Here is a 16147-nt window from a genome sequence, read left to right on the forward strand (position 1 = left end):
ATCTTTTTCATTTATCCAGCATTCTTATACTATAAAAACATTTTTTTACATCCTTGTTTTCAAGTTTCTTAATATTATGTTATGTCCTCAAGATGTTCTATCCTTATATCTCTCAAAGTTCTGTCCATTTCGTCAATCTCTTTTAAAATCTTCAAGAGTGTGATTAAGTCACCTCTCAGTGATCTCTCTATCAAGGTGGGTAAATTTAAAGCCTCCAGCCTTTCCCCATAGCTTAGCTCTCTTAAGTCTGGTACCATCTTTGTTGTACTCCTCTGGACCTTCTCTATAATTTTTTTGTACTTCTTTAGGTGTGGTGACCAAACCTGAGAAGCATATTTTAGTTCTGGCCCTGTGTAGGTTACGAAAAACTTGTTAAATATTTCCTTTTCCATATACTTGAAAGCTACTCTGATATTTGCTAGTAGACAGTTTGTCTTGGTTATTCTCCTAATATGGGATGCTGGCAATTGATTAGGGATGATGTCTACTACCATGTCCCTCTCACACACAGAATCTTGAAGCTTATTTTCTGCTAGGTAATAATCATACTGAGGCCATTTTTCACTGTGTCCCATCCTCATTACATTTCCTAAGGTTGAATTTCATCAACCATGTTTCAGACCACCTTTGGGGTCTATTCACTTAAGTCATGACCTCTGCAATCAAATTCAAGTAGGCTTTCATATTCCAGGCAAGTCATTAATATAGATCAAAAAGAGTAATGGTCCCAGAAATGAACCCTGTGGCACTCAGCTGGTCACCTCAAACCATCTGGAACAAGCTCCTCTGACATGTGTCCTTTATTTCCTCCCACTGAGATAATCTTTCCAATGGAGCTTCCCCCTTATTCCTTTTTGGTGATTCAGCTTCATAATCAGCCTCCCACATGGTACAGTGTCAAATGCCTTATGGCATTCAACTTTCCCTTTCATGCAGGATTGCTCTACCTCTTACATAAAACTTTACAAGGTTAGTTATATATGACCTCTCCTGAAAACATGAAGTGTCTCTCACTTAGGAAATTTCATCTCTGCAAAAGTCATCCACATGCTTTCTAACAATCTTTTCCAGAACCTTACACACCACAATTGTTAATGATACCAGTCTGTAGTTCAACTGTTCCCAGTCCCCTTTCTTATATATAGGTATGATGTTTGCCCTTTCCCATTTCCTTGGCACAATGCCTCTTTCCAGTGACATCATGAAGTTTCACCAGGACCAAAAGCCTCGTATGGTTCAAGTCCTTTAGTATTTGTTAATATCTTTTCTAGATATCTCAACCATTTCCAAAACCTTCACCCTATTCCATCTCACTACTGTTGGGCCCATAGTGTCTTCCAGTGTTAAAACACTTTTGAACTTGCTCTTCAGTTCCTCACATATCCTTACATCATCCTTTACAATATTTTCCTCTGAATAACTTAGCCTAATAAGCTGCTCCTGAACTGACAACTGGCTCCTGATTAATTCCCAGAAGAGTTTTGGATTTCCAGGTACCATGACAACAATATTCTTTTAAAAGTCTCTTTGTTCCTCTTTCTTTATCCTGCTATACCTTGCAAAAAACAGATAGCCGGCTAAAGCGCTGTCTATATCTTTGCCACTGCACATCTTGAAGCTCCTTTCATTAAATCATTCACTCCTCCTTAATGTTCCTTTTGTATTTGAGGTACCATACATCTACTCATTCACTGTAAATTTCACAGAATCTCTCAATACAACACCCTGGCTTCTCGCTGCTGAATTCCATTTCCCAATCTACATTAACAAAAATTAGAGGTTTCTGTAAATTCCAATATTCTATCTCCTCTTTATTTCGTCTCATCCATGCTCTTTTAATGTTCTCTTTTACCACATATCTAAACTTCAGCATCACAGGAATACTTCTTCCAACTAGTGTATCATACATTATGTTCACAATATCTATGCTAGTATGAGTGAAGATAAGATCTACTCATGATGGTGTAGCAGTCCCTCTCACCCTAGTGTGCTCGGTGACATACACTCTACAAAGCTTGTCTTCATACCTCCTTGTCACCATGAAAATCCAAATTCCCCAGTTTATCTCTTATAACTGAAATCCCTCATTATAATTATCAGTTATTTACCATCTTTAAAAAATGAATGTTTCATTACTTCATGTACCATCCTAATTGTTCCTTCATTGTTATAATTGTGTATTTGTTCCAGTTCATTTCAATTTCTTGGTGGATCATACAGTAATAACACCACCATACTCTTCTTCCCTACAGTTACTGTTCCCAGTATTTATTGTCTGAATGAGTCACCCTCCACTATTTCCTAAAACCTCAGGCTTAGTTCTATTAAGAGGGATAATCCTTCCCCTTCTTTACCTTTTCTTTCTGGTTTTGCCATCATGTGTCCCTCTGGCCTTATCTCTTTATAAAGCTTAGTTCCCATGACTCCAATAATTCAGGTGTCCTTTCCCTTATAAAACCCTTGAATTCCAGTTCTGAACCACTACCTATTAACCCATCAACATCTGAATATATTACTTTCAGTATAACCCATCAACATCTGAATATATTACTTTCAGTATCATTTTACCATCACCTAACACTTCTGCTCTCTCTTGCCACATGCAGCTGCACCAGTTTTTCTTTTTTTTTTTTTTGTACTTTTTTGCCTTCTTACTTGCTTTTTTCCCTCTGTTTCTTACATTTATGACACATGATGAACAACCCACAAACTTCCATGATGCCTTTAAGATTCTCATTTTGTCTAAATACTTCCTGGCTTGACTCTAAGTCAAACCTAACCATAACTGGTGCCCACCAACATCCTTTATCTAGGAAGTCCTTTCCAGCAGTCCCATAGCCTCCAGCAATCTTTTTATATGCATTCAAAGCTGCCAACCTTGTCAAAACAAAAAAAAAGGCACACAGATGGCAGAAATAAGGAATCCTGAGTAAAAACAGGAATTTTGCAAAAGAAGAGAGAATGTTGGGGTGAAGAGAGTGGTGAGAGTAAGTGAGCTTGGGAAGGAGATTTGTGTAAGGAAGTAGCAGGAAGGACTGAGTACAGAATGGAAAAAGGTGAGAACAAAGGACGTGAGGGGAATGGGGGAGGAATGGGATGTATTTAGGGAAGCAGTGATGGCTTGCGCAAAAGATGCTTGTGGCATGAGAAGCGTGGGAGGTGGGCAGATTAGAAAGGATAGTGAGTGGTGGGATGAAGAAGTAAGATTATTACCGAAAGAGAAGAGAGAGGCAATTGGACAATTTTTGCAGGGAAATAATGCAAATGACTGGAAGATGTATAAAAGAATGAGGCAGGAGGTCAGGAGAAAGGTTCAAGAGGTGAAAAAGAGGGCAAATGAGAGTTGGGTTGAGAGAGTATCATTAAATTTTAGGGAGAATAAAAAGATGTTTTCGAAGGAGGTAAATAAAGTGCGTAAGACAAGGGAACAAAGGGGAACTTCAGTGAAGGGGCTAATGGGGAGGTGATAACAAGTAGTGGTGATGTGAGGAGGAGATGGAGTGAGTATTTTGAAGATTTGTTGAATGTGTTTGATGATAGAGTGGCAGATATAGGGTGTTTTGGTTGAGGTGGTGTGCAAAGTGAGAGGGTTAGGGAAAATGATTTGGTAAACAGAGAAGAGGTAGTAAAAGCCTTGTGGAAGATGAAAGCCAGCAAGGCAGTGGGTTTGGATGGTATTGCGGTGGAATTTATTAAAAAGGGAGTGACTGTATTGTTGACTGGTTGGTAAGGTTATTCAGTGTATGTATGACTCATGGTGAGGTGCCTGAGGATTGGCGGAATGCGTGCATAGTGCCACTGTACAAAGGCAAAGGGCATAAAAGTGAATGCTCAAATTACAGAGGTATAAGTTTGTTGAGTATTCCTGGGAAATCATATTTGAGGGTATTGATTGAAAGGGTGAAGGCATGTACAGAGCATCAGATTGGGGAAGAGCAGTGTGGTTTCAGAAGTGGTAGAGGATGTGTGGATCAGGTGTTTGCTCTGAAGAATGTATGTGAGAAATACTTAGAAAAGCAAATGGATTTGTATGTAGCATTTATGGATCTGGAGAAGGCATATGATAGAGTTGATAGAGATGCTCTGTGGAAGGTATGAAGAGTATACGGTGTGGGAGGCAAGTTGTTAGAAGCAGTGAAAAGTTTTTATTGAGGATGTAAGGCATGTGTACGTGTAGGAAGAGAGGAAAGTGATTGATACTCAGTGAATGTTGGTTTATTGCAGGGGTGTGTGATGTCTCCATGGTTGTTTAATTTGTTTATAAATGGGGTTGTTAGGGAGGTGAATGCAAGAGTTTTGGAAAGAGGGGCAAGTATGCAGTCTGTTGTGGATGAGAGAGCTTGGGAAGAGAGTCAGTTGTTGTTTGCTGATGATACAGCGCTGGTGGCTGATTCATGTGAGAAACTGCAGAAGCTGGTGACTGAGTTTGGTAAAGTGTGTGAAATAAGAAAGCTGAGAGTAAATGTGAATAAGAGCAAGGCTATTAGGTACAGTCGGGTTGAGGGACAAGTCAACTGGGAGGTAAGTTTGAATGGAGAAAAACTGGAGGAATTGAAGTGTTTTAGATATCTGGGAGTGGATGGATGGTGGATGGATGGCAGCAGATGGAACCATGGAAGCAAAAGTGAATCATAGGTTGGGGGAGGGGGCGAAAGTTCTCAGAGCATTGAAGAATGTGCATTAGTCGAGAACATTATCTCAGAAAGCAAAAATGGGTATGTTTGAAGGAATAGTGGTTCCAACAATGTTATATGGTTGCAAGGCGTGGGCTATAGATAGAGTTGTGCGCAGGAGGGTGGATGTGCTGGAAATGAGATGTTTGAGGACAATATGTGGTGTGAGGTGGTTTGATCGAGTAAGTAATAATAGGGTAAGAGGGATGTGTGGTAACAAAAAGAGTGTGGTTGAGAGAGCAGAAGAGGGTGTTTTGAAATGGTTTGGTCACATGGAGAGAATGAGTGAGGAAAGATTGACCAAGAGGACATATGTGTCAGAGGTGGAGGGAACAAGGAGAAGTGGGAGACCAAATTGGAGGTGGAAAGATGGAGTGAAAAAGTTATTGAGTGATCAGGGTATGAACATGCAGGAGGGTGAAAGGCGTGCAAGGAATAGAGTGAATTGGAATGATGTGGTATACCGGGGTCGATGTGCTGTCAATGGATTGAACCAGGGCATGTGAAGCATCTGGGGTAAACCATGGAAAGTTCTGTGGGGCCTGGATGTGGAAAGGGAGCTGTGGTTTCAATGCATTATACATGACAACTAGAGACTGAGTGTGAATGAATGTGGCCTTTGTTGTCTTTTCCTAGCGCTACCTCGCACATTCGGGGGGAGGGGGTTGTTATTCCATGTGTGGCGGTGTGGCGATGGGAATGAATAAAGGCAGACAGTATAAATTATGTACATGTGTATATATGTATGTCTGTGTGTGTATACATATGTATACGTTGAGATGTATAGGTATGTATATTTGCGTGTGTGGACGTATATGTATATACATGTGTATGTGGGTGGGTTGGGCCATTCTTTCGTCTGTTTCCTTGCGCTACCTCGCTAACGCAGGAGACAGCAACAATGTAAAACATATAAATAAATAAAAAAATATACTTACAACCACACACAATACAGGCTGCACTTTCAATATAGGATATTGTGATGTCCAGTGCTCAAGTTGTTATCTCCATTCATTTATCTACATGTAGATAGTCCACAATTGTTCATTTTAAGACCAATAAAGTATCTCGACAGCAGTATTTCATTTTCAGTCCTCGAACTGAGTCAGCAGAGGTTCTAATGTTTGTTTGTCCACACATATTCAGTCCCGGCTAGGAAGCTTTTTGTTATAAGCAGCAGTTGCCTGTTTGCACTTCTCCAGAAGCCTTTCACTTAACTTCACTTTATGACAACTGGCTATACACTTTCTGCGTGTGGAAATCTGATAATATTTGTGCGCCAAGACTTGGGCAAAAGTCAGTGGAGTTTTTCCTTACCAGAATGAAAATTCTCTCATCAGCATTGTTGTAAGCAAGTGATAGGATAGTAAACATAATTCTGAAATGATGTACATAAGAAAACTTGTCTCTTAGTTGTGAAATGGCCACCCACAACTCATCGGCTCTTTGGTCAAGATATACACCTTCAAATTGATCTACCTAGAAGTGAGCAAATTCAAGTTCAAGCTCAGCTATCTGCTCTTCCATGAAGTGGAATTTCTTTACAAAGTAGAGCACTGATGAAAACTTTGCATACATTTTCTTCCTTGGGTCAGCAACACATGAATTCTGAATCAGCTCATTCCTCAGGGGAACTTCTTGAGTACATAATCACATACAGAAAATATTTCCTGACTTATGTGAAGAATTCTTCCTTCTGTTTCGATTAGAATGCTTTTGTTATGAGAAAGTTTGTAACATCATTTCCCAAGATGAGATTCTCATCTGGTCATTGACTGCACTTTTCCCTATAACTGCACTGTTTAGGTGATGGAGAACTTGCAATCACTGAGGGCTTCACAAAGCAGAGTAGTATCTCTTGTAGGAAGACCTGTAACTTCTCATGTAAAACATGAATCTTTGCACCTAAAGATTGAGCTTGTTGAATAGAAGAATGGTTTTAAGGAGGAACATACAATACAGCTTGTTGTAATCACTAAGTCTTGTAAGAATCTTATCAACTTTGTCCACAGAAACACTTGCTAAACAGTCTACACTGGAAGAAAAATTAGCATTTTTCCAGCTTCCAATCACTGTAGCATCAAATGAAGCTTTCTGTTGCTTACACAGCTTGAAGCTGCTTTATTACAAGTATGTGATGAATCCCTTTCAGCGAGCACACCAACACTTGTCTTTATTTCTGCACTTAATAACCCAGTAGATGCAGTCACTGTGTCAACTTTGTCCAATCTTTTTGAGGATGAAGGTAGAGATGTCTTCTTAGAGGAAGTCTGTCCTGCACTGCTGGCTGTGAAGGATGACGGTATAGATGTCTTCATAGAGGAAGCCTGTCCTGCACTGCTGACTGTGTGAGAGGATGCAGGCAGAGACATCTTGCTTAATGAGGTCTGTCCAGCACTGTTCTTTCCCAGGAAAAATGGAGTGACCTTGCTTGTCTTGGCTTGAAGTGTGACACAACTATCACTTTTAGAGACCTTCTGTTTCTCTGAATCCTTTGGAGTGTCATCATCAACATTCATTTTCTTTCCCATGAACTCTGCTTCTTTGGAGAAGTAGTTTCAAAAGCTCCCATAGTTCAATGAGTCTAGTCAGTGCCCTTTCCTAAGAGAGCCCACGAGTACACACATTTCAAGATTGCATGCTGTTCAACATTGCACGGGGTATGAACTATTAGATTTCTCTAAGTAATAATAAACAGGAACAAGTAAGTCCACCACTGAAAATGGCAGCTGGCTAGCTCCTTTCTTAGCAGCAAGATGAAGATGACAAGGACATTCCACAATGAAAGTATCTGGGTTTTCTTCTTTACAAATGCATCTATCCATTTTGCTCTCCTATCATTATCTGGTGCAAAACAAATGACATTTTTCCTGGGATCTGATTTTCTGTTATGACATTGTCAAGAACTGAAAGATATTTCTCCCAGTTCATCATTCCTTTATGGTAGCAATTTCCAGGAGGACTCTGTTCACTTCTAAATCAAAGTATTGCACAATAACAGGATATAACTGCTCTAGTGCCCCACGATCTGAGCTGCCATCTGCTAACGTAGAGAATGGTGCTTCTCTGTTCTTCTTCAGGATTTCAGCTGTCAAAAAGATATACAAAACATAGATAGTCAATGCTACTTGGAAATCTGTATGTACGATTAATCAATATGTAACCCATGTATGAATCATTGGTCAACCCACAATAGTAAAGCATTATATAATGTTGGATAGCATTAATGATGATTAAAAATCATAAACTAGAAATGTTCGTTGCCGTTGCCATGTTAACTGAGAAGGAAATCATTAGACTGATGCTGACCATTTATAGGATGAATCAATGTGGGCAATCAATCAATCAATGTGCCTTCTCCAACAAAGTTGGGACTGGCTACTATGGCATACCATTTTTCCCTAACTTCTGTAGCTCTGATCAATGCTCCTATACTTCCTTTCTTACCAAATGTTACTTCTTTTATACCATCTAACTGTATCCTTTGTCTGCTGTAGAGTTTTTCCATATACTTTTATAGAAACCTTTGGTGGAGTTTTAGATTTAGATATGACCATAGTTTTAGTTTTCAAAACATTGATTTTAAGGCCATAATCTTCTTTCCTGACTAGATTATCGATGATTTCTTGCAGATCATTTACAATGGGGGCAGCATAATTAAAATCGATAGAAGTGTTGATTGAAACATAACATAGCTCCAAACAAAATCTGGAACTATGAGGGCAGCTGATCTGCTTTTATTGTTTATATTGATTTATATTTGAATCTAGATTAGATCTAGCTTTACCTTTGGACTCCTGGTCAAGAGTTGTTTTGGTTCCTCAGGAGGCAAACTTCAAAGCAACAGATCTGTCCAGAAACATGATTCTGAAAAGGTCACTCAGGTGATCAGAAGCAGCGAATGCAATATCCTGCTAAATTAAAAAGTTAGATATCAGAGTTTCTGTTTTGATTATTGAGTAACAAGTCCATTGATGGAAGAACTGTCCAATGATGTCACAATTGTTCCCTGAACCTTCCATAATGCTGGTATGTTTTTCCTGCTCAGGTGAGCCTGAATGTTATTTACTTCTCCATGTGTAATGCTAAAATTCGAAGCACAAACTTGACATCATGCACTAAATTCATCCTTTCTCAATCGACCAATGCAGGGTCACTTCCTGGTGTATTCTGACCAAAAAGCCTGCTTTTTCATGCTTAATTTTGTACCCAAAATCGATGCCATGATGAAGTGACTTCACTCTTCTGCAGCTCAACGTTAACTCACCCAATAAAGCATAGCACAATATGTGATATGAACAATGGCAAGCCAAAACATCAAAACACGTAGGAGATGGCTGTAACATTTTGACCTCTTCAAACTCTTCCATTATGAATTGGTTATTGTCTAATTGATTTTCCTTATCATATCACTTTTTTTCAAATCTTATTTTTTTATTGTACTTTGTCGCTGTCTCCCACGCTAGCGAGGTAGCACAAAGAAACAGACAAAAGAATGGCTCAACCCACCCACATACACATGTATATACATACACGTCCACACAGCACATATACATACCTATACATCTCAACATATACATATATATACACACACACACAGACACATACATACATACACATGTACATAATTCATACTGTCTGCCCTTATTCACTCCTGTCGCCACACCGCCACACATGAAATGACAACCCCCTCCCCCCGAATGTGCACGAGGTAGCGTTAGGAAAAGACAACAAAGGCCACATTTGTTCACACTCAGTCTCTAGTTGTCATGTATAATGCATCAAAACTACAGCTCCCTTTCCACATCCAGGCCCCACAAAACTTTCCATGGTTTACCCCAGATGCTTCACATGCCCTGGTTCAATCCATTGACAGCACGTTGACCCCAGTATCCTACATCGTTCCAATTCACTCTATTCCTTGCACGCCTTTCACCCTCCTGCATGTTCAGGCCCCGATCACTCAAAATCTTTTTCACTCCATCTTTCCACCTCCAATTTGGTTTCCCACTTCTCCTCGTTCCCTCCACCTCTGACACATATATCCTCTAGGTCAATCTTTCCTCACTCATTCTCTCCGTGTGACCAAACCATATCAAAACACCCTCTTCTGCTCTCTCAACCATACTCTTTTTATTACCACACATTCCTCTTACCCTCGCATTACTTACTCGATCAAACCACCTCACACCACATATTGTCCTCAGACATCTCATTTCCAGCACATCCACCCTCCTCTGCACAACTCTATCTATAGCCCACGCCTTGCAACCATATAACATTGTTGGAACCACTATTCCTTCAAACATACCCATTTTTGCTTTCCGAGATAACGTTCTCAACTTCCACACATTTTTCAACGCTCCCAGAACTTTCGCCCCCTCCCCCACCTATCACTTCCACTTCCATGGTTCCATCTGCTGCCAAATCCACTCCCAGATATCTAAAACACTTCACTTCATCCAGTTTTTCTCCATTCAAACTTACCTCCCAACTGACTTGTCCCTCAACCCTACTGAACCTAATAACCTTGCTCTTATTCACATATCACTTTTTAAATGTTTTAAATAGCCTTGATTTGCATTTGTAATGGTAATATGAACATTTTCACTGGTTTCTCAGAGAACAGATGCACTAAATTTTGCAGGAAAGGATCAAGTTTATTCACAGTAGTTCATCTTATCCCAGTTGATTAATGGTCGAGGCCAAAATATACTGATGTGATGATGTAACTCACGCTGAGGATTTGATTTTTCTAGCAAAATTTTTGTTGTTACTCTTCATCTGTCATTTCTAGAAAATCTTAGTAATTCAAATTTTACTACTTTGAAGAACAGCAATAGTTGGAAGGAAACTAGTAATTTCTTACCCACTTCTATACATTATAATTTTGTGCGACTTCTTGAAGCCTCAGGAGGGCCTGGCCTAGAAGTAGGACAAGCCTGGTTACACAAGTTAAGGTATGATTGGACAGTAAGACCAACCATAAAAGAATCTGTGTGGTCATATCCACAAAATGGTCAAAAAATGACCACAGTCTGACTTATTTTGTACATTACATAAGTACTTGCATGTGCAATGAGAACGTACATTATATATTGAACAGTGCACCCCTCTGCACTCCCCATACAATACATGAACATACAACCAGAATTTCAAAAACAGGTATTTTACTGAGAAAAATCATAATTCTGTATTTCAAAGAAGTTATAAATACAGCAAAAACATAATGGATGGCAGCTCTGTGCATTTCTTTCTTCTTTTCCCTTTCTTCCTAATCTGGTATGACCTTTCAATCTAAACATAATCAGTGACTTATGTCTATCAACCTCCAACTTTACTAATCTTTCAAATTTTGGTGCCACTCACTTTTCAGCTAGCTCCCTCAATGTGACAGTGTCAACCTCCGTGTCTCCAACTTTCTCTATAATCTCTCTTTTTTGGCTAGGAAGCACAGGTCTTATATTCTCTGCACTCATTTTAACCTTTCATCAACTAGCCCATATACTTCCTCGATTGCTTCATCTCTAACAGTGTGTGTTACTTTTAAAATCTCTTCCATCAATTTCCTGTGTTTGTCATTCTAAGTCTATGTTCCTTTCCCTCACTCTTAACTCTCTATTTACCTGCTTCTGAATTTGCTCGTAAACTCCCCTGCCCTCTACTTTCACCAGTCTCTATGGTGAATTTTCTACCAGAACAGCTTTTAATATTCTTCCCATTGATTCAGTGTTCACCTTTGTGTTTTCCTCAATGAGAAAGTCTCATGGTAATGCTCCTTCAATGCCTTGACCAATATCATCAAAAAAAATTTCTGATTGCACAGCCTCTAGCACATCCAGAGAAGACAATCAGACTTTGCCTCCTGTATCTTGGCTTCATCTTCTTTCCTCTGGTTTGGTGTCTAGAGAAGCCCCTCCCTTAAACTGTGTTTCTGTTCCTTTCTCATATCAAGACTCCCTTCATGTGTGTATGTGTGTGTGTGTGTGTTTAAGTACCTATTTGCAAAAATCTATTTGTACTGTGTGGGAAAGGACTTTCACATTCGTAGGGTCCCATTTCTTAAACTTTCTTTATCACATAATTTCTTATATTTCTGTATGCTGTCTGCATCAACCATGTCTTTAATCATTCTATTCCACTCATCCAACACTATTATACTAAAAAGGTACTTCCTCATGTCTCTTTTAATGAGTTTCTTGCTTAATTTCATGTTATGTCCTCTGGTTGTTCTATACCCAGATCTCTCAAGAGAACTGTTCACTGTCTACAGCATCAATCTGTTTCAAATTAACAGGATGTAATCATGTCATCCCTCACTCTTCTTTCTTCCAAAATGGGCAAATACCTCTAGCATTTCCCTGTAACTCAGCTCTTAATTCTTGTACCATCTTTGTTGCTTTCCACTGGACCTTCCTTATTAACACTTTGTGCTTCTTTGGGTGCCACATATTCTAGTTCTGGCCTTGTGCATGATGTGAAAAGCTTGCTGAATAATTCCTTATCCTTGAACCCGAATATTTTAGTATTTGCTAGCAGACAGCTGGTCTTCTTCACCATTCTCCTAAGGTGAAAGTTTTGAAACAGGTTAGTCATTGATGAGCACTAAGTCTTTTTCACACACATTCCTGCAAGATAATAATTATATCAAGGCCTTCTTTCATTGAGAATCATCCATATTACTTTACACTCACTTGGGCTGAACTTCATTTACCACATATTGTACCATGTGTACAGGTGTGTGCATGTAATTAGCTATCTGCATTTACCTTTTTGTACTGCATAGAGAGGGAGTTTTACACTCATGGGGCCCCACCTCTTGAAAGTTCTCAACAACCATACCACTTCTTAAAATTATGTATATGTTCTGCTTTCACCATGTTCTTAGTCATCTTATTCCATTCATCCACCAATCTTATTAAAAAAAATCACATTTGTTTTTAACAAATTACTTGCTTAATTTCATGTTACCTCCTTTAGATATTCAGTCCTTACACTTCTTAAAAAACTGTTTACTGTCTAAACTATCAATCTGCTTGAAAAACTGAAAGGTTGCAATCATGTCACCCCTCACTATCTGCATTTCCAAGGTGGGTGCATCTAAAGCCTTTAGCCTTTCTCTGAAACTCAGCTCTTCTAATTCTGATACCATCTTTGCTGCCCTCCTCTGGACCCTCTCTAGTAACTCTTTGTGCTTCTTTAGGTGCAATAACCAAACCTTAGAAGCATATTCTTGCTTCGGCCTTATACAGGATATGAAAAGGTCACTAAATATTTCCTTATCCATAAACTTGAAAGCTATTTTAATATTTGCCAGCACACAGTTTGTCTCCTTTACTCTTTTCATGTAGGACTCTGGGTAGAGGTTAGGGATAATGTCAACTTCGATATTCTTCTCACACACAGAATCCTGATACTTATTTCCTGTTAGATGATAATCATACTGAAGCCTTCTTTTACTCTGTCCCATCCTCAATACTATGCATTTGCCTGGACTGAACTTCAACAACAAAGTATCAGACCAACTTTGGAGTCCATGTGGGTCCCCTTGTATGATGAGGCGATCCTCCTCGTTTTCACTTCCCTCATGACCTTTACATTATCTACATACATAATAATTCATTTACACAGACCAAGAGGAGTAATGGTACCAGAACAGACCCCAATAGCATTCTTGTTTACCACAACCCATCCAAAAAAGGCTCCTCTGACTTGCATCCTTTGTTGCTTTCCACTGAAAGAATTTTATCCTTATTCCTGCCTGTTGGTCCAGCTTCTTATTCAGCTTCCCACGTGGAACAGTGTCGATTACTTTCTGGTGATCCAGACACAAACAACCCACCCTGCATCCCCTTTTATCTAAGACAGCTCACTTGTTAGTAGGAATCTAAGAGGTGTGTTGTACAGGACCTCCTTTCCTTAAAACCATGCTCTCTCTCACTTTAGTAATCAATTTCTCTATCGTAGTCACTCATTTTTTTTTTTTCAAAAATCTTACACAGTAAACTCTTCAGTGAGACCAGTCTTTCAATTACTGTTTTCAATCTCCTTCCTTACACCAGGTTTGACATTTGCCCTCTTCCGTTTCCTTGGCACCACCTCTCTCCGGTGACATCTTGGATAGTATTTTAAGAGATTTACCAAAAGTATCTCTACACATCTTATGGACATACAGTGAAATTTTCATCGGGATCATGATCTTCTTATGAGGTTAACAGTAATGATCTATTATGATGCCACAATGACAAATGTACGTAGGTGTTACTTGCATAATATTTACTGTTGTCATCCATAACATAAGGCTGTGAGAAGTAATACATCTATCTCATAAGTGCTAATATTTATTGTAAAATCTTCTGCACAACAGGGTGTCTAGTTATCATCTTTAAATTCAGTGGGGTCATATGTTTATTACCTTAATTGGTTCAAGTCTCTTTTGAAGAATCAAAATTTTAAGCATCTAGAAATATAACAATCTCATTTGAAGAGGCATCTTTATCTCAAATGATACAATCTTCATGCTGCTTTATATGCAAAGTAACCTCTTACCATCTAACATGACAAAGTGTACTGAAGGACTGTCTACGTCAAAACTTGGATAACCCTGAAAAGTCTATGATTCTTGGTCCTTCACTGTCATAAAACTTCAGTATATTCTTCTAATCCTGTCAAGAATTTAAGAAAAATGTGCTAGTGTTCAATTATCAACAATGTCAATACTTACCTGGCAGAGCATTGACATGAATCATACCAATCACTGCACTTCTTGAATGATGAAAAACTTGTCTAAACCTTGATAGTGCCATTCCTCATAAGAAAGTCCCTGTAATAGCAATGAATTTAAAGAAAACTGCATATTATCATGAATATTATCACATAAACAATCTAACAGACACATATAAACAGCTAACCACCACAATCCAGTATATCACTGTACGAGGAGAAGTGGGAGACCAAATTGGAGGTGGAAAGATGGAGTGAAAAAGATTTTGTGTGATCGGGGCCTGAACATGCAGGAGGGTGAAAGGCGGGCAAGGAATAGAGTGAATTGGATCGATGTGGTATACAGGGGTTGACGTGCTGTCAGTGGATTGAATCAGGGCATGTGAAGCGTCTGGGGTAAACCATGGAAAGTTGTGTGGGGCCTGGATGTGGAAAGGGAGCTGTGGTTTCAGGCATTATTGTATGACAGCTAGAGACTGAGCGTGAACGAATGGTGCCTTTGTTGTCTTTTCCTAGTGCTACCTCGCACACATGAGGGGGGAGGAGGATGGTATTCCATGTGTGGCGAGGTGGCGATGGGAATGAATAAAGGCAGACAGTGTAAATTGTGTGCATGGGTATATATGTATGTGTCTGTATATATATGTGTACATTGAGATGTATAGGTATGTATATTTGCATGTGTGGACGTGTATGTATATACATTGTGTATGAGGGTGGGTTGGGCCATTTCTTTCGTGTTTCCTTGCGCTACCTCACAAACGCGGGAGACAGCAACAAAGCCAAAAAAAGAAAAAAAAAAAATTACTATATTTGTTAATACAAATCAAATAATGTACACATGAAAGCAATTCAATGATTTTGTGGTTACCACTGCTGACTATTAATCCAATGGCCCAAGTTCAACCCCTGGCACAGGAAGACAGCACAGCTCATCCAGCTATTTATCCTTCTTCCTGTTGGTAGATTAATGGGTACTAACTTCATTTGGGATAGAGCACCACAGTTGTGCTGGGTCTAACCAGCTGACACTTTGCAACTCAGTTTAAATTTCCCCATATGGCCTATCAGGGGTAAGTACTTTAATGTAAACAAGAAAAAAATCTAAAAGTTTCAAGATCTGCACACGGCAATAGCAGGCAATCACTCTGGTGAATAAATATTTGCTAGTGAATGACAACACCCACCATGGAAAGTAGTCTGATTCACTTGAGCATACTGTGGTGATACAACACCCATTCTGAAGATGTATCATTGGGTGATGATCTCAAACCCCTAACACCTATGAGAAAAAAGCATGTGTTTAACTCCCTAATCAGCTGAGTGCAGAATAAGGATGAAGGTGGGAGATGCTTGTTGTCTGTTAAAGTGCTCAATATCTCCTCTAATGATGACTCTACTACATATCAATGTATATTAATATACTTTATGAAATGATACTTCATTTCGGTACAGACACACAAGAAAAAGTATGATATTCAAGCAGTTGGTCCTAAATGCATGTATCTTATGTATCAGTTACACTTGTCACAATCTCATGCTGCTATCAACTCTTATGCTTTTTTAGCAATGTATATCATTATATTGTAACATCAAAATACGAAGTAAGTACAAAGTCATCAGAAAGGAATGAAATATTTCATTTTCTTTTTTATAAAGATAAAACTAATGCGCTATGATTAAATTTAGGTAACACCATGTTTTCTTGCTGATACCAGATCTAACACACTTGCAATTGACAAAATACAAAT

At 39.0% G+C, this 16147-nt stretch overlaps 1 protein-coding gene across 1 annotated transcript in view; it reads right to left on the bottom strand.

Moving 5' to 3' along the window:
- Nucleotides 1-16147, bottom strand: part of LOC139750621 (uncharacterized protein F13E9.13, mitochondrial) — a 92494-nt gene that overhangs the window by 71132 nt on the left and 5215 nt on the right. The window contains exon 2 of the mRNA XM_071665296.1: nt 14398-14496. Coding sequence (XP_071521397.1) covers nt 14398-14479 — 82 coding nt within the window. The 5' untranslated portion in view covers nt 14480-14496. The remainder of the gene's footprint in view (nt 1-14397; nt 14497-16147) is intronic.

Source organism: Panulirus ornatus, chromosome 10 (genome assembly GCF_036320965.1).
Source record: "Panulirus ornatus isolate Po-2019 chromosome 10, ASM3632096v1, whole genome shotgun sequence".
Lineage (NCBI taxonomy): Eukaryota > Metazoa > Arthropoda > Malacostraca > Decapoda > Palinuridae > Panulirus > Panulirus ornatus.